At 35.5% G+C, this 26558-nt stretch overlaps 1 protein-coding gene across 3 annotated transcripts; it reads right to left on the reverse strand.

Moving 5' to 3' along the window:
* Positions 1 to 96: 96 nt before the first annotated feature.
* On the reverse strand, positions 97 to 25356 carry tppp (tubulin polymerization promoting protein). Of its 3 annotated transcripts, none has more exons than XM_087812369.1 (5): positions 25209 to 25356; positions 15869 to 15943; positions 13957 to 14298; positions 2401 to 2554; positions 97 to 2334 (listed from the first exon to the last, which is right to left on the reverse strand). In XM_087812369.1, the coding sequence occupies exons 2-5, from the start codon at positions 15880 to 15882 to the stop codon at positions 2140 to 2142; spliced, it is 705 nt and encodes a 234-aa protein (XP_087668495.1). In that variant the 5' UTR covers positions 15883 to 15943; positions 25209 to 25356; the 3' UTR covers positions 97 to 2139. The 3 variants fall into 3 exon arrangements, with proteins under 3 accessions (XP_087668495.1, XP_087668496.1, XP_087668494.1); XM_087812370.1 differs by lacking the exon at positions 25209 to 25356 and adding an exon at positions 17423 to 17529; XM_087812368.1 differs by lacking the exon at positions 25209 to 25356 and adding an exon at positions 17263 to 17342.
* Positions 25357 to 26558: the final 1202 nt, after the last annotated feature.

The following is a 26558-nucleotide window of genomic DNA, read 5'->3' on the forward strand; positions in this document are numbered from 1 at the left end:
CACACAATACGATGCTGAGCTAGTACTATGTATCTGTCACTCATGGATGGTGGGATTCCAAAGGAAGGAAAAATGTTTGAAATGAAAAAACAAAAGTCGTCGGCAGAGATAATTTTTATTTTCAATAATGCACGACAACTCATTAACACACAGTAAAAGGTCGAGGGAACGGAAACACTCTGCATGCACCGGGGCGACAATAGTACACGACATGTTATTTTTTCGTATAAAACACACTGATCCTCCACGTTAAAAGGTGCACGGTATTTGGCATGAAGCACGAAAGAACAAGTCTACTTCAGTCGACAGAAAAATACTATTAATTAGCTGCTATTTTTGTTACTCTTTAATGCACGATTCTTCATCAGCTGAGACCACAGGCAGTGTAGGACGACGAAACACCACGTTGGGAAGTTATCTTACAAATGTTTCTTCTTTAGTATGTTTAAAAATGTCAGCGTTTAACAAGCAAAACTGTTTTGTATGGAAGTAAATCAGTGGCATCAGAATATTAAATGGTTGATTTTTTACATTTCAAAACATTGAAACTTGAATTACTTTTTTATTGCAGTTAATTATTAAATTCACAATGTCTATATTGAAAGTTTTTCTTTAATCATTTAAATCAGAATCTGAAAATATTCAAAATGATTTTTTTACACATAGTTTGATATTCTAATTCCAATACATAAAAAATACATAAATTCAATATTTTTTAATCCGTAGCTTTTTAAATTAAATATAATTGTATCTGGTAATATAGAAATATTATACCAATATTTTTATATTGAATTTAAAAGTCTACCTATCAAATGTATTCAATTGAAACATATTATTTTTCAAGTATTGGAATTGGAATATTAATCTCTATGTCAAATAATTCATTTTTTATGAATAAATATGTATTTTTAAATTACATTGTATTGAAAAAACACAAATTAGTGAACTTAAATGGTCAATAAACATAGTTTATATGTTTAATAAACAACATTTCAATAAAGGAAAATCAAGTAAAAAAAATGTAGCATTTGAATGTTAAATTTAAACATTCTATATTCTGATTGGACTTTATTCCATACTGTATCCCTTCTTGAATTTTAAATTGTCAAATGACGATCTCACACATGCAGGTTTATTTAGCTGAAATAATCCACTGCTTGTTTATTTTGAATATTTAACGAATAAAAAACGACACATCACTTAGTATTTCAAAAATACTCCAATGTATCAACTGCTATCATTTCTATGCCTCTGAATCAAATGCAGTTCACACGACATGCACAGCAACACGTAATGGCGCCAGTGTCAGAAATCTTTTTAAAATATACACCACAAATATATGTATATATTACAACTAAAGGTATATAAATCTGATAAGGGATAACATCAAATCCTGTCGTTAAAAATACAATCTTGTACAACTAAAGCTGCAGGAGCTTTTCGTCAGTTGACTTCGACGAGGGTTTAATAGACGAGTTTATTTGATAAGAAACATCCGACGGGAGGATTGTAAACTTGAGTTATGTACAAAAAAACCTCAATATCAAGCTTGAAAAATGTTAAGTATGATTATTTTTTTTGGCTGGAACATGAATCTCCTGATGGATTGACCTGAAGGAAAACCTTTAAGACGAACAGCTAACACTCGAAGACGTCAAAGAAATGCCGCCGGAATACTTTTTAAAAACATGCGCCAAATACTGCTGGAAGGCTACAAAAAAATGGATTTCTGGATCTGAATCTGGGTCTAGAAAAAGTGCGATGAATGAATCTTACTCTTGTGTTTGTTTGTCTTGGCATGTTGTTGGTCGTTGTGCTCAATAAATATAAGGCCCTCTCACAACAGCAACGCTGATTATTAATAGCATTTTGTTTGTGCTTTTCTTCACTGTTTTTTGGCAGTAACTCGCTCTCAGACAGGAATGTACCAGCTGGTGATGACTTTGTAAAAATAGATGTAAACACTTTTCCAGTTCTCACATAAAGAGAAGAACCCGACAACGACAAAAAAAAAAAACTTCTCTTACACAAAATAGACAAGTGGGAAAATATATGGAAATGTTTCTTTTGTTTTTTAAAATCGATTCTTTTTTTTTTTTAAATAGAAAACCATGAGGAGATCAAATGTTTCTGCTGCCTTCACTCGGGTTTGTTGGTTTTCTTCTCGTACGACCCTTTGTGCTTGTACCCGGACACGTACCCCGAGGTGTCCACGACGTCCACTCGTCCGGCCTTTCCCTTCCCGCGACCGGAGTTGTCGAAGCGCTCCTTGTGCGACCCTGTAAACTTGGTGGTGTCGGTCAGACGACTCACCGTCGGCGAAGCCACCGCTCTCTGCGAGAAAAAGAAGAAAAAACGCTAGTTTATGTCGGAAGTACGACGTATTGATCGGGGCTGTACCGTGACTCCGGCGATGACCGGCGACTTCCCCTCGATCAGCTTGAAGACCTCGGCCTCGGCCTCTTCTCCGCTCTTCTCCTTGTACTTCTTCCTGGCCAGCTCGCCCAGAGCGGCCTTGAACTCGTCGTAGGTGATGGTGCGACAGGATTTCTTCCTGGATCCCAAAGAGAAGACGACGTTATTAGAAAGATCGCTCAAAAATAATAAACAAGAAGATTCCACCATGTCTGCACTCTCTTCTTCGCCTTTTGTTTTTCCTTACTCTCAATACAATGACTATCTGCAAACATCAAAGTCCGATAATTTTTTTAAAATCTTAAAACGTATAAAAACGTATCTTTTAAGTTAATTATCGCAATTTTATCTTTGTTCGGACACTTTTAAAATCAGACTGTAGTTAGCATTAGGAGCTAATACATGTGCTAAGTCTTTACTGATGCATATATTTCTGGTTATGGTGTATACAAATATTGCTTTTCATTTATTGCTTTTCTCTTACTTACTTTCCATTGCTCTAAAAATACCTCAACATTTACCACTATATCATCAGCAAACATCATATTCCAAAAATGTATCATGTTTTTCATTAAAACGCATGTTTAAAGTATGTATTTTTCACAAATTCTCTTTTGAAACGTGGCCGCATTTAAAACCTGACGACACAATAAACGATGCAATTAAATCATCACTCAAAGTGCAGTAATAAACGATACAATACATGTTATCATATTTTGTTGTTAAATATGCAAAAAAAAATCACTTTTTAATATGTTTTATTTGTTATGCGGTAGATACTTTTTCTAGCCTGATCTGATTGCGATGCTAGCAAATGGCAACACGTAACCACGTTGTACTGCATTTATATAGAATTGTTTATTCACCGCTTAATGGTGAATAAAGAGTTTCAAGAGCGGCCTTGAACTCGTCGTACGTGATGGTGCGACAGGATTTCTTCCTGGATCACAAAGAGAAGACGACATTATTAGAAAGATCGCTCAAAAATAATAAACAAGAAGATTGCACCATGTCTGCACTCTCTTCTTCGCCTTTTGTTTTTCCTCACTCTCGATACAATCACTATATAATCGGCAAACATCAAAGTCCAAAAATGCAATGGTTTCTTTTATCTCGATTAAAACGTATCTTTTAAGTTAATTCTTGCAATTTTATTTCGTTCGGACACTTTTAAAATCATGCTTTGTTTAGCATTAGGAGCTAATACACATGCTAAGTCTTTCCTGATACATATATTTCTAGTTATATTAGTTAAGTAACCTAAAATAAGTAAATAAGTAAAGTAAAATGGCGTATACAAATATTGATTTTCAATAAATGAAAAGCAATATTTGTATACACCATAACCATATTGCTTTTCTCTTACTTTCCATTGCTCTAAAAATATCTCAACATTAACCACTATATCATCAGCAAACATCATATTCCAAAAATGTATCATGTTTTTCATTAAAACGCATGTTTAAAGTAAGTATTTTTCACAAATTCTCTTATGAAACATGGCCACATTTAAAACATGACTACACAATAAACGATCACTCAAGTGCAGTAATAAACGATACAATACATGTTATCGTAATATTTTGCTGTTAAATATGCAAAAATACCCACCTTTTAATATGTTTTATTTGTTATGCGGTAGATACTTTTTCTAGCCTGATCGGATTGCGATGCTAGCAAATGGCAACACGTAACCACGTTGTACTGCATTTATATACAATTGTTTATTCACCGCTTAATGGTGAATAAAGAGTTTCAAGAGCGGCCTTGAACTCGTCGTAGGTGATGGTGCGACAGGATTTCTTCCTGGATCCCAAAGGGAAGACGACGTTATTAGAAAGATCGCTCAAAAATAATAAACAAGAAGATTCCACCATGTCTCTCTTCTTCGCCTTTTGTTTTTCCTCACTCTCGATACAATCACTATATAATCGGCAAACATCAAAGTCCAAAAATGCAATGGTTTCTTTTATCTCGATTAAAACGTGTCTTTTAAGTTAATTCTCGCAATTTTATTTCGTTTCGGACACTTTTAAAATCAGACTTTGGTTAGCATTAGGAGCTAATACACGTGCTAAGTCTTTCCTGATATATATGTTTCTAGTTAGATTAGTTTAGTAACCTAAAATAAATAAATAAGTAAAATTGTGTATACAAATATTGCTTTTCATTTATTGCTTTTCTCTTACTTACTTTCCATTGCTCTAAAAATACCTCAACATTTACCACTATATCATCAGCAAACATCATATTCCAAAAATATATCATGTTTTTCATTAAAACGCATGTTTAAAGTATGTATTTTTCACAAATTCTCTTTTGAAACGTGGCCGCATTTAAAACCTGACGACACAATAAACGATGCAATTAAATCATCACTCAAAGTGCAGTAATAAACGATACAATACATGTTATCATATTTTGTTGTTAAATATGCAAAAAAAAATCACTTTTTAATATGTTTTATTTGTTATGCGGTAGATACTTTTTCTAGCCTGATCTGATTGCGATGCTAGCAAATGGCAACACGTAACCACCTTGTACTGCAATTATATAGAATTGTTTATTCACCGCTTAATGGTGAATAAAGAGTTTCAAGAGCGGCCTTGAACTCGTCGTACGTGATGGTGCGACAGGATTTCTTCCTGGATCCCAAAGAGAAGACGACGTTATTAGAAAGATCGCTCAAAAATAATAAACAAGAAGATTCCACCATGTCTGCACTCTCTTCTTCGCCTTTTGTTTTTCCTCACTCTCGATACAATCACTATATAATCGGCAAACATCAAAGTCCAAAAAGGCAATGGTTTCTTTTATCTCGATTAAAACGTATCTTTTAAGTTAATTCTCGCAATTTTATTTTGTTTCGGACACTTCAAATCAGACTTTGGTTAGCATTAGGAGCTAATACACGTACTAAGTCTTTCCTGATACATATATTTCTAGTTAGATTAGTTAAGTAACCTTAAATAAATAAATAAGTAAAGTAAAATGGCGTATACAAATATTGATTTTCATTTATTGCTTTTCTCTTACTTCCATTGCTCTAAAAATACCTCAACATTAACCACTATCATCAGCATGTCATCAGCAAACATCATATTCCAAAAATGTACGGTCTTTTTCATTAAAATGCATGTTTAAAGTATATTTTCACAAATTCTCTTTTGAAACATGGCCACATTTAAAACATGACTACACAATAAACGATCACTCAAGTGCAGTAATAAACAATACAATACATGTTACTGTAATATTTTGCTGTTAAATATGCAAAAATGCCCACCTTTTAATATGTTTTATTTGTTATGCGGTAAATACTTTTTCTAGCCTGATTGGATTGCGATGCTAGCAAATGGCAACACGTAACCACCTTGTACTGCATTTGTATAGAATTGTTTATTCACCGCTTAATGGTGAATAAAGAGTTTCAAGAGCGGCCTTGAACTCGTCGTAGGTGATGGTGCGACAGGATTTCTTCCTGGATCACAAAGAGAAGACGAAGTTATTAGAAAGGTTGCTCAAAAATAATAAACAAGAAGATTCCACCATGTCTGCACTCTCTTCTTCGCCTTTTGTTTTTCCTCACTCTCGATACAATCACTATATAATCGGCAAACATCAAAGTCCAGAAATGCAATGGTTTCTTTTATCTCGATTAAAACGTATCCTTTAAGTTAATTCTCGCAATTTTATTTATTTACTTTTAAAATCAGACTTTGGTTAGCATTAGGAGCTAATACACATGCTAAGTCTTTCCTGATATATATGTTTCTAGTTAGGTTAGGTTAGTAACCTAAAATAAATAAGTAAAATTGTGTATACAAATATTGCTTTTCATTTATTGCTTTTCTCTTACTTACTTTCCATTGCTCTAAAAATACCTCAACATTTACCACTATATCATCAGCAAACATCATATTCCAAAAATGCGATAGATACTTTTTCTAGTCTGATCGGATTGCAATGCTAGCAAATGACAACACGTAACCACGTTGTACTGCAATTATATACAATTGTTTATTCATATTCCAAAAATGTATGATCTTTTTCATTAAAATGCATGTTTAAAGTATGTATTATTCCCAAACTCCCTTTGAAACATGGCCACATTTAAAACCTGACGACACAATAAACCATGCAATTAAATCATCACTCAAAGTGCAGTAATAAACGATACAATACATGTAATATTTTGCTGTTAAACATGCAAAAAAAAGCACTTTAATTTGTTTTATTTGTTAATGCGTTAGATACTTTTTCTAGTCTGATCGGATTGCGATGCTAGCAAATGGCAACACGTAACCACGTTGTACTGCAATTATATACAATTGTTTATTCATATTCCAAAAATGTATTATGTTTTTTCATTAAAACGCATGTTTAAAGCATGTATTTTTTTTCACAAATTCTCTTTTGAAACGTGGCCACATTTAAAACCTGACGACACAATAAACGATGCAATTAAATCATCACTCAAAGTGCAGTAATAAAGGATACAATACATGTTATCGTAATATTTTGCTGTTAAATATGCAAAAAAAAAAAACTTTTTAATATGTTTTAATTGTTAATGCGGTATATACTTTTTCTAGCCTGATCTGATTGCGATGCTAGCAAATGGCAACACATAACCACGTTGTACTGCAATTATATACAATTGTTTATTCATATTCCAAAAATGTATTATGTTTTTTCATTAAAACGCATGTTTAAAGCATGTATTTTTTTTCACAAATTCTCTTTTGAAACGTGGCCACATTTAAAACCTGACGACACAATAAACGATGCAATTAAATCATCACTCAAAGTGCAGTAATAAAGGATACAATACATGTTATCGTAATATTTTGCTGTTAAATATGCAAAAAAAAAAAACTTTTTAATATGTTTTAATTGTTAATGCGGTATATACTTTTTCTAGCCTGATCTGATTGCGATGCTAGCAAATGGCAACACGTAACCACGTTGTACTGCATTTATATTGAAATGTTTATTCACCGCTCAATGGTTTACAAATTCTTAATATCTATCTTTAGTTTATGTACTTGACAACTGTATAAACAACTGGCTATTAGGAGCTAACGAACTTCCTAGCTTGTGATAGCAGTTTAATTTAAGTCTTTCTCTGTGGTTATGGTGTAGATTTAGATTCTCTACACAATGGTGCAACACGAGTTGCACTATTATCTGAACTTGGTAATGTCTACTGTTTTTTTTTTTGTTGGTATTTAAAAACCGTTGTTGGCGGAAATAGGAAATACTTGACACACGCAGCTTGTTGATGCGATCACTATCACTTCCTGCTTCAAAGTGTGGATCATCTATAAAGTCTCCAGCAGCCTCTCTTGACCCCGATCCACCCCTCAGATGTTTGTGCACGACATGTGATTATTTCAAACCGTTGAAGCTCGAGTGCTTCAAGCGCAGCTAGAAACAACACTCATTAGTAACAATAAGTTGTTGACCAAAAAGCACACATCGTCGACATCATCCGTCACTCTCCCCTCGAAAATCCAGTTCCTCCTGTTTTGCTTCTGGCCATTTCAACCGGTGCATAGTAACACAAACACAAACAGCAAATCTCCACGGCGATGAAGTAGCGAAACAACCTATAAAGCCTTCCATCTCCCCGGGAAACCCGCTGTCATGGTTACCGAGTCACAGTAAACACCCTTTGGTGTGTATGCGTCGAGGGCGGTAGAGGTGTGTGTGTGTGTGTGTGTGTGGGGGGGGGGGGGTTCTTATGAATTTGATTCATTTGGTGACAAGTTTTGTTTGGGAATTCTATCCGGGAGCACCATTCCTAAGAGAGCGAAGTTCTAGCTGCTGTTTTGATTAGAATTGGCTCCGATAAACTTTCTAAAGCTAGCTTTGAAAACTGAATAACTGGAGCTTGACTAGCTTAGCTAGCAGGTCAACCATTCAGTTTAAAATGTCCTTCACTTCATCACATTTTCCTTTTCTAACTCTGAGTTAGTGGGTTGTCATGGTAACCTTAGTGGACCCTACATTGCTACAGAAAAAAAGAATCACAAATGGATGAAATTGAAAAGTAACTTGCTATATTTTTATGTTTTTATTTGTTCAGGCTTTTCCTTGATTTTCTGGAACTCCTGTTGTGTTCTCAGTTTTATCTTGACCTTTAAAGTATATACTTTATTGAATATTGTTTTGATTGTTTAAGCGCTTTGTGACCCTGGTCTGGAAAAGCGCTATATAAATAAAAATGACTTACTTACTTACTATCTTGGGACCTTGGCTCATGAAAGCATTTAAAATATGTCAGAGAAACGTTGTCTGTGTAATAGAAACGACATGTTAGCGTTATGGGATGGTATGTAAAACTGTGGGGCGGACGTAAGTAAAAATGTATAAGTAATTAATTAATTAATTAATTAATCTTGTCTATGTGAAATAGCTTTATTTACAATGTGTCCGAACTTTTAAATATATATTTTATTGGGTATTTCGCTTTATGACCCTGGTCTGGAAAAGCAACAAATATTACTTGCTTACTTACTTACAGTTAAGATGCAAATATTAATGTTCATTTTTGTGTTGCAATCAAACTTCCAACCACTAGAGGGCAGCAATAATTAGATCCTCCACAGCTTAAGTAACAATGGCATCCCGCTAGATCCTGGCGATGACTGAGGACGAGAGGATACAGTCGGCTCCAGAAGCTTTTAAACCCGCCGTTAGGAAATATTTTGGTTTTAAAACAAATGAAAGCAGTTGTGACTTCGTCGAGAATCATGTGGTCTGTAAATTCTGCAACACCAGAGTCAAGTACTCGACAATACTACAAAGATCCCAAAGATGACTGAGGACGAGAGGATACAGTCGACTCCAGCTGCTTTTAAAGCTGATGTTTGGACATATTTTGGTTTGAAAACAAATGAAAGCAGTTACGACTTCGTCGAGAGTCATGTGGTCTGTAAATTCTGCAACACCAGAGTCAAGTACTCGACAATACTACAAATATATCCTTGTTACTACAGTATCACGATATTTGTTATTGTTGTACACGTACCGTATCATCCGATTCTTGCAAATACACAGCCCTACAATTTACCTTGCATTTTACCAAGGGACCAATAAAGTTACATTTAATGGCAGAACTTAACCTCACATGTATTATTATTATTATTCCATGTGACTTTTTCCAGACATCGTAAAATCTTTCACGCTCTTCATTAAAATGACTAAAAAAGTGTTCTTTATATTAACATCAAGACACTAATGATGTAATTCACAACCCTTCAATTAACAATACTGATCCTGACACACTTCTACATGTACGATCGCTCATGAAATGGACCGTATGAGGCTGACCTGCTTCCACGGCCACCATCGGAGATGATCCACGAGAAGCAGAAGGATTCTTTTCATGCCCTCATACTTCTGCGCCGACTGCAGTCGAGCTCAATGCAAACAAAACACTATCTTTAGCCCGACTCGGCTAATTAATCAGTCTACGTTTCTAGAACCTCATTCATAGTTTATGTTATTGTGTTCCGTCTCTGGAGCAGTCGTGCATCCATCCGGGCTCCAAGCATCGACTCGCTCAGCCGTACCTTTATTAGCCTCAGTGCTCATCAGGCCGGTTTAATTTTCGCAGGCGAAGCTCGCAGATTAAAAAGCAAAGTCGTCTGGCGTGGCAGGATTCAAGGGTTCAGTCATGCCTGTGCAATAAAATTGTTGCACCCCCATCCCCCCACTTTCTGAGTCACTTTACATGCAACGCTTTAGCACACATTCAAATCCGCTACAACAACAAATATTTCTGAGAAAGCACATTTATTTATCCGAATATGTAAAGCGTTCTCCAGGATTTTAATGAGCCGAAATTATTTTTTAACACTGCAACTCCATTAAAGTACTATTAGAAAATCAACCACTGTTTTTTTTAATTATAATTACTGTAAAAAGGAGCTGATTAAAGAAGTGTTTTGGCTTCTTTTAATACTTCAAATTTAATTAAATCTTATATCAGTCTTGTAAAAACAACAACAACTTGATATTAGTGGCAAAAAAAAATGGAAAAACTAGAAAAATGCATTTCCAGAAGAAAATGCAGTGTGAATGCTGAACCTCCTGTGCTGTGGAAGTAGTAGTGGAATTACTATTAAAAATAGAAGTAGTAGAAAAGTAAAAGTTGTAGTGGAAGTAGTATTAAAAGCAGAAGAAGTGGAATTAATAGTTAAAGCAGAAGTGAAATTAGTAGTAAAAACAGAAGTAGTAGAAAAATAAAAGTAGTAGAAGAATTAGTAGTAAAAGTAGAAGAAGTAGTAGTATTAGTAGTTGAAGTAGTCGTGGTAGTATTAGTGGAATTATTAGTTGAAGTAGAAGTAGTGGAATTAGTAGTAAAAGTAGTAGAAAAGTAAAAGTATTAGTAGAATTAGTAGTAAAAGTAGAAGTAGTAGTTGTAGTAGTGGGGTAGAAAAAGAGGAATAAAAGAAAGGGTGGAATAGATAAAAGAAAACTAGAACATAGCCCGCATTTCGGGAAACAAGCTGAATTTATAAAAGTTTGAACGGTTAAAATCGGATAAAATTTGTGGGAGGAGATGCGGAACAAAGTTAAGGTCAGAAGAAAACAGGATCTCAATTGTGTGAATGCTTCCCAGATTTATTGTGTGAATGCTTCCCAGCATTCACACAATAAATCCAGGTATTATTTCTGTAGCGGCAAAGATCATCTATACCGATCACAGGAGGTCCTTTGTGTTGTTCAGCGTTAGCTAAAATTAAAACACAATTTCCGTCCCCTTGTTGGTCATGTTAGCTCCAACTATTTTAGGGTAAAATTGTTGATGTTCAAATGTACCGTTTGTGTAAATGTGTGTGGAATACTCGCAACTTCATATTGTTGAATTAATTAACTAAATAAATACACTTAAACGTCAAAACATACTTGTATACTTGTTCTGGTTTAACGTCACAAAAGAAAATAAACATATACTTTTTAGTCGCTAACAGGAAGTGGCCGTGCCAGCTGTTGTAAAAATGGCTTCTTAACTGCACATGGTATGTTTATTAAACTTGTGAGAAGATTACTACCGAGCTAAGTAAGGAAGTCCTTCCTACACAAAGTCATATAGAGACACAGAGATATGGAACCTTTTTGACCACACTTAAGTGGAATTGAACCTTCATACAAAAAGCAGCAGCACTCGCAGCCACGTGAAAAGCGATGTGCTTTGTGCTCTTTGTGACAACAATATTTAGGTCAAAGCTTGTTTTTTAATAGACTAGCTCGGCAACAAGAGATGAGTCGACGTAGCCAGAGGAGATCTTACGATGAGCCACACGCCGGCCTTTCACTCCGGCTGCTTCTCCCGACCATCACTTAAAGACGGCGACGAGGCAGCTTGTCTCTCCGACGTCGAAACATTTGAAATACTTCTGTCCTCAAGACGTGAAGCTGATTTATTACTCAAAGTTTTCTGCCTTCATTTTTACAGTTTGTGACGATGTTACAGAAGCAATTGTTGAAAAAAAAAGGTTTCATATTGTAGTTTGTTTTGGGAATCATTTGTTAGACCACAGTTGCTCTTGTTTCTGAGAACTACACTTGGTACTGAGTACTACACTTGGTTCTGAGTACTACACTTGGTTCTGAGTTCTACACTTGGTTCTGAGTTCTACACTTGGTTCTGAGTTCTACACTTGATTCTGAGTACTACACTTGGTTCTGAGTTCTACACTTGGTTCTGAGTTCTACACTTGGTTCTGAGTTCTACACTTGATTCTGAGTACTACACTTGGTTCTGAGTACTACACTTGGTTCTGAGTACTACACTTGGTTCTGAGTACTACACTTGGTTCTGAGTACTACACTTGGTTCTGAGTTCTACACTTGGTTCTGAGTTCTACACTTGGTTCTGAGTTCTACACTTGATTCTGAGTACTACACTTGGTTCTGAGTACTACACTTGGTTCTGAGTTCTACACTTGGTTCTGAGTTCTACACTTGATTCTGATTACTACACTTGGTTCTGAGTACTACACTTGGTTCTGAGTACTACACTTGGTTCTGAGTTCTACACTTGATTCTGAGTACTACACGTGGTTCTGAGTATTACACGTGGTTCTGAGTACTACACCTGGTACTGAGTACTACACTTGGTTCTGAGTACTACACTTGGTTCTGGGTACAACACTTGGTTCTGAGTACAACACTTTGTTCTGAGTACTACACTTGGTTCTGGGTACTACACTTGATACTGAGTACTACACTTGGTTCTGAGTACTACACTTAGTTCTGAGTACTGAGGCTGAAAGTTTAATTGCAACACAAAAATAAACACACGCTACAGTACTATTGAATATCGATACAGTATCGTAAAAATAAATCAGTTGGCTATTAGTACGTATTAAGGTACTTTTCTTACGTCCCTACTCTATATTGACTCAACATGTTTTTATCAGCCATAAAAACCCATGAATCCTGTTTGTTGTCAACACATCTTAAGAGGGCAATATTTCTTCGTCATCAAATCCACTTGGTCAAAAGTTCAGTCTGTGTAAGAACTCGAATCCCATCATGATACGGCAGCACATACCTGCTCAGGGACTGGTTTACTCAGGAATTATTTTGGTAAATACTTGGCTAAAAAAACTATGTCCTTAAACAAATCTATCAGATGTTTTGGGAATCATTTGTTAGACCACAGTTGCTCTTGTTTCTGAGTACTACACTTGGTTCTGAGTACTACACTTGGTTCTGAGTATTACACGTGGTTCTGAGTACTACACTTGGTACTGAGTACTACACTTGGTTCTGAGTACTACACTTGGTTCTGGGTACTACACTTGATTCTGGGTACAACACTTGGTTCTGAGTACAACACTTTGTTCTGAGTACTACACTTGATTCTGAGTACTACACTTGGTTCTGAGTACTACACTTGTTTCTGAGTACTACACTTGGTTCTGAGTATTACACTTGGTTCTGAGTACTACACTTGGTACTGAGTACTGAGGCTGAAAGTTTAATTGCAACACAAAAATAAACACACGCTACAGTGCTATTGAATATCGATACAGTATCGTAAAAATAAATCAGTTGGCTATTAGTACGTATTAAGGTACTTTTCTTACGTCCCTACTCTATATTGACTCAACATGTTTTTATCAGCCATAAAAACCCATGAATCCTGTTTGTTGTCAACACATCTTAAGAGGGCAATATTTCTTCGTCATCAAATCCACTTGGTCAAAAGTTCAGTCTGTGTAAGAACTCGAATCACATCATGATACGGCAGCACATACCTGCTCAGGGACTGGTTTACTCAGGAATTATTCTAGTAAATACTTGGCTAAAAAAACTATGTCCTTAAACAAATCTATCAGATCTAAGATCTGCTCCGTTGGAGCCGCTTCATGAGGGTTCGGGCGGCAGCTCGGCGTGACTCACGGCGCAGTCATCTGTGCCGCCGCTACTGTAATGGTTCACCAAGGCGGTCCTTGCAGTGACACGTCGGCGCCGCCCTCACATCTGGACCTTTATTCTAAACCTGTGCAGTGGACTCACTTGACTTTGCTGAAGACGATGTCGACGTCGGTCAGGGTGATGTTCTTGCCGTCAATCACGCCGCAGTCCTTGCAGAGTTTGGACCAGTTCTTCCCGTGCAGCTCCTTGCCGGTGGCCCTCGTGTCCCCGTGGATGGCGAATCGTCTAAACGACTCCTCCAGAGCCGTGACCTCCACCGGCGTGGACGAGCCGGCGCCGCCGTTGCTGGTGCCGTTGGACTCGGTGGAGAGACGCTTGGACGCCCGGTCCCTGGATTGTTCTGCGTGAGGCCTCATCACGGCGGGGGCCGCGGTCATGTTGGGGTGTTTGGCCGTTTGGACCTTGAAGTCCTCGATGGTGTCCCTGAGAGTGTTGGGACGGTTAAGTTAAGTCATTAAGTTAACGATTTACATTTAAACAAGTTCATTTAAAGAAGAGTTCCATCTATTTATAAAACAAAATAAACATAATAAACAGAATAAAAAGGTCATAAAAACCTTTTCTTTTTTATTTAACTCTGGAAAATCTTGACTTTAACTTTCTTATTTTTCTTTTAGTTGAAATATGGTTATTATGTAACCCCACAAACGTGATCGCAAAGATAGTGAATTCACCCTGAAGAGAAGTCACTCGTTGTGGTTAGTGTCGTGAGAAACGAGTCCTTTATTAGACATGTTTTTTATTTTGTATGGACATCTGATCACTCAAGACTTTTGTTGAATAAATAGACATTAAATTAACAATTATTGCTTCATCCAGTTAGAAGTAAAATAAAAATAATTATTTGGTTATCAAACATAGCAGTGTTTTCATATAATTTAAATAAAATCTATATTTAGTCTCAGATATTTTCTATAGTAGTTTAACAAGTGACAGTTTTACTGGTTGGTTTTACTAAATAGGTATGTTTCTGTAAATGTAAAATAAGGGAAATAAATATAATTTTTTTTATTATTTACAAACACTTTTGAGTTTCTTAGTAAATAAGGAAAGTTGCTTTAAGTTTTTGATATATTTTTTACACACACTTTTTAAAAATATTTTTTTAAATTGAATGAATCAAATAGATAATTTGTATTTTGAAAGGTTTAAACTTGTCTATTTTGTTTTGTTTTTTTATTCAACATAAAAATGTTATAATGGTGCAACATGATAGGCTGAATTGTATTGATCTTAAAAGGCTATTGAATATATATTGAATTTAGAAAAATAATAATTGAATTATTAGAAGAAGAATCCAGAAAATATTTAATTTTTTTCTTTTATTAAAATTTTTTATTTATAATTGTAATAGAAACTTGATAGACTTTAGTGATTTTGTGTTTGATAGAAAAAATAAATTTACAAGTAATTCCTGAGCAGTACAAATAAAATAAAATGAATAATAAACAATCTAATATTTAAAATAATATTTCAGCATTTAAAACAAAGATTTTGAAGTTTCTGAGTCAATTATTATTATTATTAATACATAGTTTATCATACAAGTAAAATTCTGTTTTCTAAAGCAAAAGAAATTAACTTAAAACTTGTAAAAGTGTAAAAAAGAAACAGTAAAATTGTCAATTTTTTATCATTCAACTGTAACATTTAAATATAAATGATTGGAATCAACTGTATTATAATCACAACCTTAAAGTGTAAAACTATGTGAATCTCTTCCACTAACTCTGTGAACTCTTCTGAACTGTGACTCTCTTTCCATGAACTTTAATTCTGCTCATGAATCAAGTTTTGTCTTGTTGTCTCGTGAAGAGACTCTTCCCTGGAAACAGTGCTGTCGAGGGTTCAAGACCCGGCATGTTAACAAGCTCTCTCTGCAGATGAGAATATCGCAGGTGTGTCTGTTTAGAGAGCCGATGTTTAATCCTCACAAGCAAGTACTTGGATTATACAACTCAAAAAGAAAAGGTGAAACAGAGTGCAAACTTACTTGCTGTCGGCCATCTTTGTGCAGGAGTTTGTTTCCCTCGGTGCGACTCTTGTAGATTTCTGTTTGTGTTTCGTGCTGCGAAGGAGATGGAATTCAAAGTGAATGGAAGGAAAGACTTTGTCGCTAACATTGATGTGTTTTATTTGTGTTAAATGACGAGTTAACTGTCATCATTAAGGGGTTCTGGGTTCCGCAGAACAGATCAGCGTCACAATAATAGTTTCTCAGTTGACCTGAGGAGACCTCAAAAGAATGCTTGTGTTATCTCGGGGTCAAGGTGACCCGAAGATGATTGAAATCCACCACTGCATATGGCAAATTTGTTTTGGGGGCTTTCGGGTCACCTTGACCCAGAGATAACACAAGTGATACCTAAAAACACAATTGTTTTGGGGGCCTTTGGGTCATCTTGACCCAGAGACGACACAAGTTTCACTGCTTTGTTTTCTGTGCAATGACAATAAAAGAAAGTCTAAAGTCTAAAACACATTTATTTTGGGGGCTTTCGGGTCACCTTGACCCAGAGATAACACAAGGGAAAATAACGAAAATCTGAGGCTCTTTTCTTGGATGAGAGGAGTAATGGAAGAATGGAATGAAAAAGTTTCAAGTAGCAGAGATAAGTAATAATAATGTTATTACAGTTGAAGAAAAAAGATAAAGAAAGGTCTAACATGTCACGGCAAATATTAACGTTTATATTTTTATATTCCTGAAATTTTCAGTGACGATGTAAAGTGTAAAATATATTTAAAATAAAGTTTATTTTCTTATATCCCAGAAAAACAGCAAAATTTCATCCGTTTTTAGTATATTTTTTATAAATATTTAAACGTATTATTGTACGCTTTAGTGTGTATTTTTTTTAAAGTTCCTTTAAAATTTAGTTTAAAAGATGTTTTTCAAGCATTATATTTAGTTTAAAGGAAACAATTTGTTGCCATTATTACCTGTAAAAAATGTATTATTTAGAAGTAAAAGATAAACCATAAATAATCGTTTTTTTTAAATTAATATATAATAAATATAAAAATATAATAATAATTAAATATTAAACACAAATCGTACAAGTTACTCAAATCTCACCTCTTACACTAAATATCTCGAACGATCTACTTGGTCAGACTTTTGTCGTAAAGAATCATCAGGGAAACTAAGATTAAAATGACATCATTGCTCTAAATAAACTAAAACCTCCAGCGGTGACAAGGAAAAAGTGCTGGTTCTGGTGCATTTCTCTGCCACTATTTCTGGCTCCAGATGACTTCACTCCGCCACAGATTCTTCTTTTATCACATCATCTCTGCTGACTCTACCTCACAACACACACTTTGATTTCTATCCCAGAGGCTTTTTTCCGAAAGACCCTAAAAGCGTAATAAGCATCTGCTCACCTGACAGCTGTTCCCATCATACTCGCTGCATCTCTAAAAGTCTTTCCACGCACAGTAGCTCAAGTCTCGGCACAAACGTCTAGAACGCGAGGGAGTGTCGTCCGTTCTCCTTCATGCGACCAATAAAGTTTAGTTGTCGGGTTGTTTTTTTTTCACTCACCCCCAGCGACGTAAAGTGTCTTTTGTTTTCCCAGCCGACGCTCACAAACCAGTGCAGTCGACACTTAAATAGGTACAAAAGACAGACGTTAGCATGTCTGTACTCCAGGAATAATGTCCTTCTCTACTGTTATGAACACTGGGCGGCTATTGTTGAACATAAGTGGCGTCTCTGTCTGACCTCTGCCCCGTCCTTCACACACACACACACACATGCACACGCACACGAGGGACGTCTCGGGACGACACTATTGATGGATGAGTTTGTCGTCATGTGTCATCGCGACGGATGAAGGATACGATTGAATGTCGAGGCCACGATGACTGACAGTCCTGATCCGAGGTATAATAGTCGTACATGACAAGAACCTGGTGATACGACGCACATCACCATGTCTGGGCAACAATTACGATGTATAGTGATACTGTAGTAACAAGTATACGTTCGTAGTATTGTCGAGTACTTGACTCTGGTGTTGCAGAATTTACAGACCACATGACTCTTGACGAAGTCGTAACTGATTTCATTTGTTTTTTAAACTAAAATATATGTTCAAACATCAGCTTTAAGAGAAGCTGGAGTCCACTGTATCCTCTTGTCCTCAGTTATCGCCGGAGTATTTGTAGTATTGTCGAGTACTTGACTCTGGTGTTGCAGAATTTACAGACCACATGACTCTTGACGAAGTTGTAACTGCTTTCATTTGTTTTCAAACCAAAATATGACCAAATGTCAGCTTAAAAAGCTGCTGAAATCACTGTATCCTCTTGTGCTCAGTTATCGCTGGAGTCTTTGTAGTATTGTCGAGTACTTGACTATGGCATTGTAGAATTTACAGACCACATGACTCTTGACATAGTCGTAACTGCTTTCATTTGTTTTTGAAACTAAAATATATGTTCAAACATCAGCTTTAAGAGAAGCTGGAGTCGACTGTATCCTCTTGTCCTCAGTTATCGCCGGAGTATTTGTAGTATTGTCGAGTACTTGACTCCGGTGTTGCAGAATTTACAGACCACATGACTCTTGACGAAGTCGGAACTGCTTTCATTTGTTTTCAAACCAAAATATGACCAAATGTCAGCTTTAAAAGCTGCTGAAGTCACTGTATCCTCTTGTCCTCAGTTATCGCCTGAGTCTTTGTAGTATTGTCGAGTACTTGACTATGGCATTGTAGAATTTACAGACCACATGACTCTTGACGAAGTCGTAACTGCTTTCATTTGTTTTTGAAACTAAAATATATGTTCAAACATCAGCTTTAAGAGAAGCTGGAGTCCACTGTATCCTCTCGTCCTCAGTAATCGCCGGAGCCTTTGTAGTATTGTGGAGTACTTGACTCTGGCGTTGCAGAATTTACAGACCACATGACTCTTGACGAAGTCGTAACTGCTTTCATTTGTTTTGAAACCAAAGTATAGGTTCAAACATCAGCTTTAAGAGAAGCTGGAGTCACTGTATCCTCTTATCCTCAGTTATCGCCGGAGTCTTTGTAGTATTGTCGAGTACTTGACCCTGGTGTTGCAGAATTTACAGACCACATGACTCTTGACGAAGTCGTATCTGATTTCATTTGTTTTGAAACAAAAATATGTCCAAACATCAACTTTAAAAGCTGCTGGAGTCCACTGTATCCTCTCGTCCTCAGTCATCGCAAAGCTCTCGCAGGATTCATTGTTACTTTAGCTGTGGAGTACGCAATGACTACTGCCATCTGGCGTAGTGAATATTTGAATGTTGGTTGTAAATCAATACTTGTAAAACCTAATTTATTTAACATTTAACTGAACCATAATATAACAATGATAAACGTATATGAAGTAAATCGTATATACATAATGATTTGTATATAAGTATATGTATATAAGTATAATATATTTATAAAGTAGCTGTTTTTTCGGTTGCAAGTTTTGGTTGTTAGCAGCAGCAGTTAGAAGCCATACAAGTCAAAATACACATACAAATACACAATCAAACCTTCGTAGATCTAGAGCACCACCAAAAATAATACTAATTCATAATATTAGGTCTATAAACAAACCAATGCCAGTAAAAACATAAGAACTTGATAGTATTAGATAGTTCAATAAATTAATTGTATCTAGTTTTTCACGACACTAACCACAAATACTAAAACTAGCTTTGACATTTTCTTGACATTTTCACGTACAAGAAACTCTCAAATATAAAAAGACAAAAGTGATCCAAAGCCGTTTTGCTCGACGCTCACGAGATGAATGTGTGACTGGATGACGTCATGAACTCTGTCACTGCAGCAGCTTTAAGTCGACCCACTTTCATTCACAGCAACACAACGTCACACATGCTGAAGATCACACACCAGGTTCTCCTGATGCTGACGCTCTGAAGCCACCTGGTGTGTGTGTCTATATGTGTGTGTTTGTTTGTTTGTCTATATAAATGTGTGTCTATATGTATGTATGTGTGTGTATGTTTGTCTATATTTATGTGTGTGTCTATATAAACGTGTTTGGACGTGTGTGTATGTATTAGTTCTCCTGTCCTTGGGTGTGTAATACATATGTGTGTTTAAGTATTATGTGCGTGTGTCTATAGGTTTATGAGGGTGTGTCTTTATGTAAGTGTTTAGCAATGTGTTTGTATGTGTAGCCATGTGGGTGTGTATACATGTGTGTGTTTGTGTGTGCACGTATGTTTTTGTTTACTTGTTATTGGGTGTGTAAAACTTATGTGTGTATATGTACATGTTGTGTCTTTGTGTGTGTATGATATATATGTGTGTATAGGTGTGTGTAGTACGTATGTTTGTATTTGTGTGTGTACCACATATGAGTGTATTTGTGTGTAATACTTATGTGTGTGTGTGTAGTATACATGTGTGTGTATCTGTGTGTAATACGTATGTGTGTATAGGTGTTTATAGTACGTATGTGCGTATATGTGTGTGTGTAATATGTATGTGTGCATAGGTGTGTGTAGTACGTATGTGCGCATATATGTGTGTGTGTGTGTAATATGTATGTGTGTAGTACGTATTTGCGTATATATGTGTGTGTGTGTTTAATATGTATATGTGTAGTACATATGTGTGTGTGTGTAATATGTATGTGTGTAGTACGTATGTACGTATATATGTGTGTGTGTGTGTGTAATATGTATGTGTGTAGTACGTATGTACGTATATATGTGTGTGTGTGTGTGTAATATGTATGTGTGTAGTACGTATGTGCGTATATATGTGTGTGTGTGTAATATGTATGTGTGTAGTACGTATGTGCGTATATATGTGTGTGTAATATGTATGTGTGTAGTATGTATGTGCGTATATATGTGTGTGTGTGTGTGTGTAGTACGTATGTGCGTATATATGTGTGTGTGTAATATGTATGTGTGTAGTACGTATGTGCGTATATACAGTATGTGTGTGTGTGTGTAATATGTATGTGTGTAGTATGTATGTGCGTATATATATGTGTGTGTGTGTGTGTAATATGTATGTGTGTAGTATGTATGTGCGTATATGTGTGTAGTACGTGTGTGTGTGTGTGTGTGTGAATCAGGTGTTGAGTGGGCAGAGAGAAGAACTCCATCTGTTTCTGTCTCTCTGTAGCTCCGCCCACTAACAAGATGAGTCATTATTTAATTTCACTTTAACAAAATAAGATGCTCTACTATTTTCAAGTAGTTTTTATCAAGAATACACATAGTTTCTTCATAAACATTTTTTTCTACATATTTGTTAATTTTCTGCTAATGTTCCTTATTTTTAATTTTCAAATGATGCTTAATTTCATGTTTCATTCAATATCAAGTATAGAATATTTTATTAAAATCAGGATTCATGACAGTTTTCCGGAGCAAACTGGATCTTTTACTGTTTACTCTTTAAGTGACATCACAGGCGACTGATGACATCATTGAAGTCCTCAAGCAGACGCTGCATCACTTAAGCTTTAAACCTTAAACCATAAAACACACAGTAACTTCAAAATGTTTGGGGTTATTTCAAATATATTGTAAAGTGAAACAATTATTTAAACTGAATGGATTTGTTGCTTAGTTAGTTAGTTAGATTAGTCAGTTAGCTTAGTCAATTAGCTTAGTCAGTTAGCTTAATTTGTTAGTTTAGTCTGTTAGCCTAGTAACTTAGCTTAGTCAGTTAGCTTGGTCTGTTAACGTAGGTCATTAGCTTAGTTAGTTAGCTTGGTTAGTTAGCTTTGTCAGTTAGCTTAGGTCACTAGCTTAGTTAGTTAACTTAGTTATTTAGCTTGGTCAGTTAGCTTAGTCTGTTAGCTTAGTGAGTACGCTTATTCAGTTAGCTTAGTTAGTTAGCTTAGTCAGTTAGCTTAGGTCATTAGCTTAGTAAGTTAGCTTAGTCAGTTAGCTTAGTTTGTTAGTTTAGACTGTTAGCTTAGTTTCTTAGCTTAGTCAGTTAACTTGGTCAGTTAGCTTAGGAAGTTGGCTTAGTTTGTTAATTTAGTCAGTTAGCTTGGTCACCAGTGGTATCTGCAGTCATTTTAAGGTGAAATTAACACTTTCTATTTTTGTAATTATTTGAATATCTAAAAAAAACAACCTTTATCTTTAATATAAAAAAACTATTTGAGAACATTATAATGACTTGGAAATGTTTAAAGAAATGTAGTCCGTTATGTTTTAGTAAAGTTGTCATCTCCTCCATGTTCTCAATAAACTACAAATAAAGAATACAGTAAAGATGTGTTTTGCATCATGTGAGTATTAACTAATACTTTGCTAATTGTCACTAATGCCATCATGACATCGTGGTGAAAATAAATCTGCGATATAATCTGAGGAAATCCCTCCTGATGGTGTTCGAGGGAACAGTTGTTCTCGAGCTTCAGCTTCACTACGTTTCTCCAAATGAAACCTGCAGAATGACTGACGGACGACATTAAACCACACTGTGTTATAACTGTGTTCCCGCAACGATCCACACGAGCTCAGCCTCCTGGATCGATCCGGCTGCACACGTCGGAAAAATCCCGTCAAGCGTCCTCTGTGTGTGAGGCCGGTGACATCACCGCCATGATGTCACCGGCCTCCCTCCTGAATCAAAGATCTTGGCGAGATGTTTGAAGAAGCTCGAGTGGTTATTGTTGGCGGCGTCTGGAGGCCAAATAGAGGTATAAGGCAGAGGTGAAGCGAGGGGGTCATTATGTAACCCCACAAATTCATGTGAGACCCTGAAGAGAAGTCACTCGTTGTGGTTAGTGTAAGTGTCCTTCATTAGTGTGGCTTTTGTTGAATAAATGGACATTAAATGAACAATTATTGATTCATCCAGTTATAACTTTTGCTTCATATCTAAGTAAAATAAATAATTATTCGGATATTAAATATATTTTGCATTGTTTTCATATACTTTAAATAAAATCTAGATTTAGTCTCAGATGTTTTCTACTTGGTGTTTTACTGGTTGGTTTTACTAAATAGGAAAGTTATTTTTAAATGTAAAAATAAGTGAAATAAAAGTACATTTTTTTATTTACAAACCTGTTTTATTAAGTTTTAAAAGTAAGCTTTTAGTTTTTCGTGTATTTGTTACTCACACTTTTTTAAAAGGGTATTTTAAATGGTTTCAATTTGTTTTTTATTCAATATAAACATTTTATAATAGTGCGACATGATGGGCTGAATTATATTGATCTCGAAAAATATCGAAATTAGAAAAAATAAATATTTTAATATTAGAAGGCAATTTAAAAAATATTTTTCTTTTTTCAAATATTAAAAAAAACAAAAACTTAACCAATAAATAATGGATATACATTATTACATAGCAACAGATTCATTACAGTATACAATTTATACAAATTAAATTATTGAGAGAAAAACTAAATGCTTAAAACAACATTTTAATAGAAAATAATCAAAGAAAAAGCTTTAATAATTGAACCAAAGAAATATCATTTAAAAAGATTTTCTAAACCATTTAAAATAATGCGTCTTTATCTGATGTCATGATTGTGTCATAATGTGACCCTCGACGTCTACCAGTCTGTGTTTATTGAGAGAAAATGGAACTAATTTTAATGAAACATGTTGTAATTCTCATGCAAAGCAAGTGTGATCCTGGCTGAGGCTAATGGTTCGTGACAGAAGCCAAAGGCTGTTGGACCCGAGCAGGAGAATCTGGGACAGATTCAGTGACTGTGTCTTCCCGTCATGCATATCTAATTCAAACCTATGGGGATCACGGACACACAACGTTCTCGCTGTTGTTGGCGCTAATAATAATAATTATACATGTTAATTATGAGCTCCTTTCAGAGCTCTGAAGGTCACATCACTTTGGACGGTTATTCCAGTTCATCGAGTCTGGTTCTGTCAAGGTTTCTTCTTTTAAAAAATAAGTTGTACTCCACAGAAAGTTTCCGAATGCAAAACGGGCGTTCCTGCCCGCTAATGAATCCCATCTTAAAAAGTCAGACAATTTGGTTGAGGGTCTAAAGTTAGTGGAAGGTCAAATGATGGTGGATTGTATCGTTAACTTTGGTCTCTGTGTCTCTAATTCCAAGACCTGATACTTGTCTCTGACCTTTGGTTCACCCTCATGTACCCTTCGCCGTGAGAGTCGGATGGATACGCTCTGAACTGTCGAACCCATGACCTGTGACCTATACGGATGTCGAATAGTGTACGACTATTTTAAGTAGGTCAAACTGAAGATAATACAACACAAAGATAATTTACGTAAATTGACACTCAAATAAAAAAAAGTATATATATATTTATATAGAGAGTATAAAAGTATATATATATATATTGTTTTGAGGTCCAAGAAATACTCACAAAAAGAGAAAAGCTCTAAAACAAACCAACTTTTTATCTAGTTTAATTTATCATTATTAATAAGAATAAATACAAAACGAGCCATTAGAAACATGTATACATTATCATACTGATGAATAAACAAGAGTTTAGTGTATTTTCATCTATGTACATTCGATTGTACGGCGGCGATGGTGTTCTGTTTGTGTGTCAGGCTTTGTGTGTTGTGTCTGAGTGAGTTTGTCTTTTTGAATTTAATTATTTAACTCGTAAATAGATTTATTTTTGAAGTAAACTGGACGTAAACAAGCATTTTGACAGACTTGTGTGTGTAATCTGTCGTTGTTGTTTTTTTCAAAAATAAAACACCTTTTAGTCAGTAATAATTAACAGAAAATATATTCATAATTATGCCTCACAGACCGACACTGGACCCTGGACTAGGGGATGGGGGGGACGGGCACCTTTTCTAGACGCTGCAATCTGCAGCTCCACCACTGGGTGTCACTTGACAACACCTTTAAATCATATAAAAAAATCAAATAACAACCATTTATCACTTGCACACACTTATACGATAACTCTGAGTATTCTGCACATTATATCGTCTTTAAATCATCTATGCTCAGATGAGAGACTTAGGAAGCGAGTAAACCAGGACACGATGTTGTTCTGCTCATGTAGAATTATATAAGCTTCTCCACGTAAGTCAACGTCTCAACAGAAAGGCTGCAGTTCTCTGGCTCTCCGAAGATAAACAGAGGAGAAGAAGCTGCTGTTTATGTTCTGGACATGTCTGGATGTGTTACATAAACTCGCACCAACCAGAGGCACACATGACCCGCGTGTTATTGTCACGATAACGTGGAGATATAGACGTTTATTGTGTTGAAAAAAAGCGATTAAATCAATATATAATCGATGCGTTCAAGTGTTTTTTTTATTTATAAATAAATGAAAGTGTTTGGAGTCAGATCCGCGATGCGTCGCCGCTGGGTTCGGGACTCACCTGAGACTCGACGGACTCCGGGTGTCTCAGCAGGTCATGCTGGTCCTGGTCCTCGGTGCGTCTCTCCTCCTCGACGCCTGAGCTCGAGTCCCGCTCCGAGGCTCCGCGCCCCGCGATGCTGAAGAGAAAGCAGGCCTGTGATTGGCTGAGGCCGAGCTGTTCTCCTCCTGCTTCCTCTGGTGATGGAGAGATCACTGGAGCGAGCCACAGACAAACATCCCTCCTTTTGTTATGTTTTTTAAAAACACACAACACAGAAACACGTTGATGATTGTGTTTATAGGTGAGTCCGGATCTCAGCTCAGGATTTAAGCGTCAGAATATAAACGTGACAGTGATACTGTCTCCTCAAGTGTTACACAACCAGGGCTATTCTGATGGACTCGAGTGGACATTATGTAACCTCCAGCCTTCATATAGCACAGGAATAGTTGAATGAACAATATTACATAATATTACTATTGTGACGAAGCAAAACTTTTCTTTATTTCGTATTTTCTACTCATGTTCTACTGCAATACAACTCCATGGTATTTATATAAACACCAATTTTAAAGAGACCTGTGTAGCAAAATAATCCTAAAAATAATAAATTATTACTACAACAAGTTATTTATTTATGTTTATTTCTATGATTTTGTATTCAACTGATAATACAAACACAATTGATGAGTTGATTATTTTTATTCCTTGTTGTTTTCTATTATATTATCAATATTTTTTCCTAATAATAATTCAAATTTTCCATTTGAAGCTGAGGGGGAACTTTATTTTGGGTTTAATTTATTTAAGATTTGTTTTCATTATATTGACAATATTTTTTTTCCAAATAATCTTTTTAATGTTTTATTTTAATTTGAGGGTGAAATTTCCATTTGTAGATTTATTTGGGGTTTAATTTAGATTATTCAGAGCATTTGTTTTCACCATTATATTTTCAATATATATCAAAATATTTTCTTTTACAAATAGTCTTCCAAAATTCCATTTTAATTAGTGGGCGGAAATATATTTGTAGCTTTATTTTGGGCTCAATTTGGATTTGTTTTCTTATTTTTTATCAATATTTTTTTTCCAAATAATATTTCAGGTTTTTCATTTCTTTCTTTTTTTTCTAATATATAGACAATATATTTTTCCAAATGATCTTCCAAACGTAAAGACGTTGAAATAACTTCAACATAGCTTTATTTAGAGCATTTATTTTTAGTATTATATTTGTGTCAATGTTTTTTTTTTTACAAATAGTCTTCCAAAATTTTCGTTTGAATTATATTTTAGGGAAAAACATATTTTTTGAGCATTATTTTGGGCTCACTTTGGATGTCTTTATCTTTCTTATTTTGTCTA

Source organism: Callionymus lyra, chromosome 17 (genome assembly GCF_982586985.1).
Source record: "Callionymus lyra chromosome 17, fCalLyr1.hap1.1, whole genome shotgun sequence".
Taxonomy (NCBI): domain Eukaryota; kingdom Metazoa; phylum Chordata; class Actinopteri; order Syngnathiformes; family Callionymidae; genus Callionymus; species Callionymus lyra.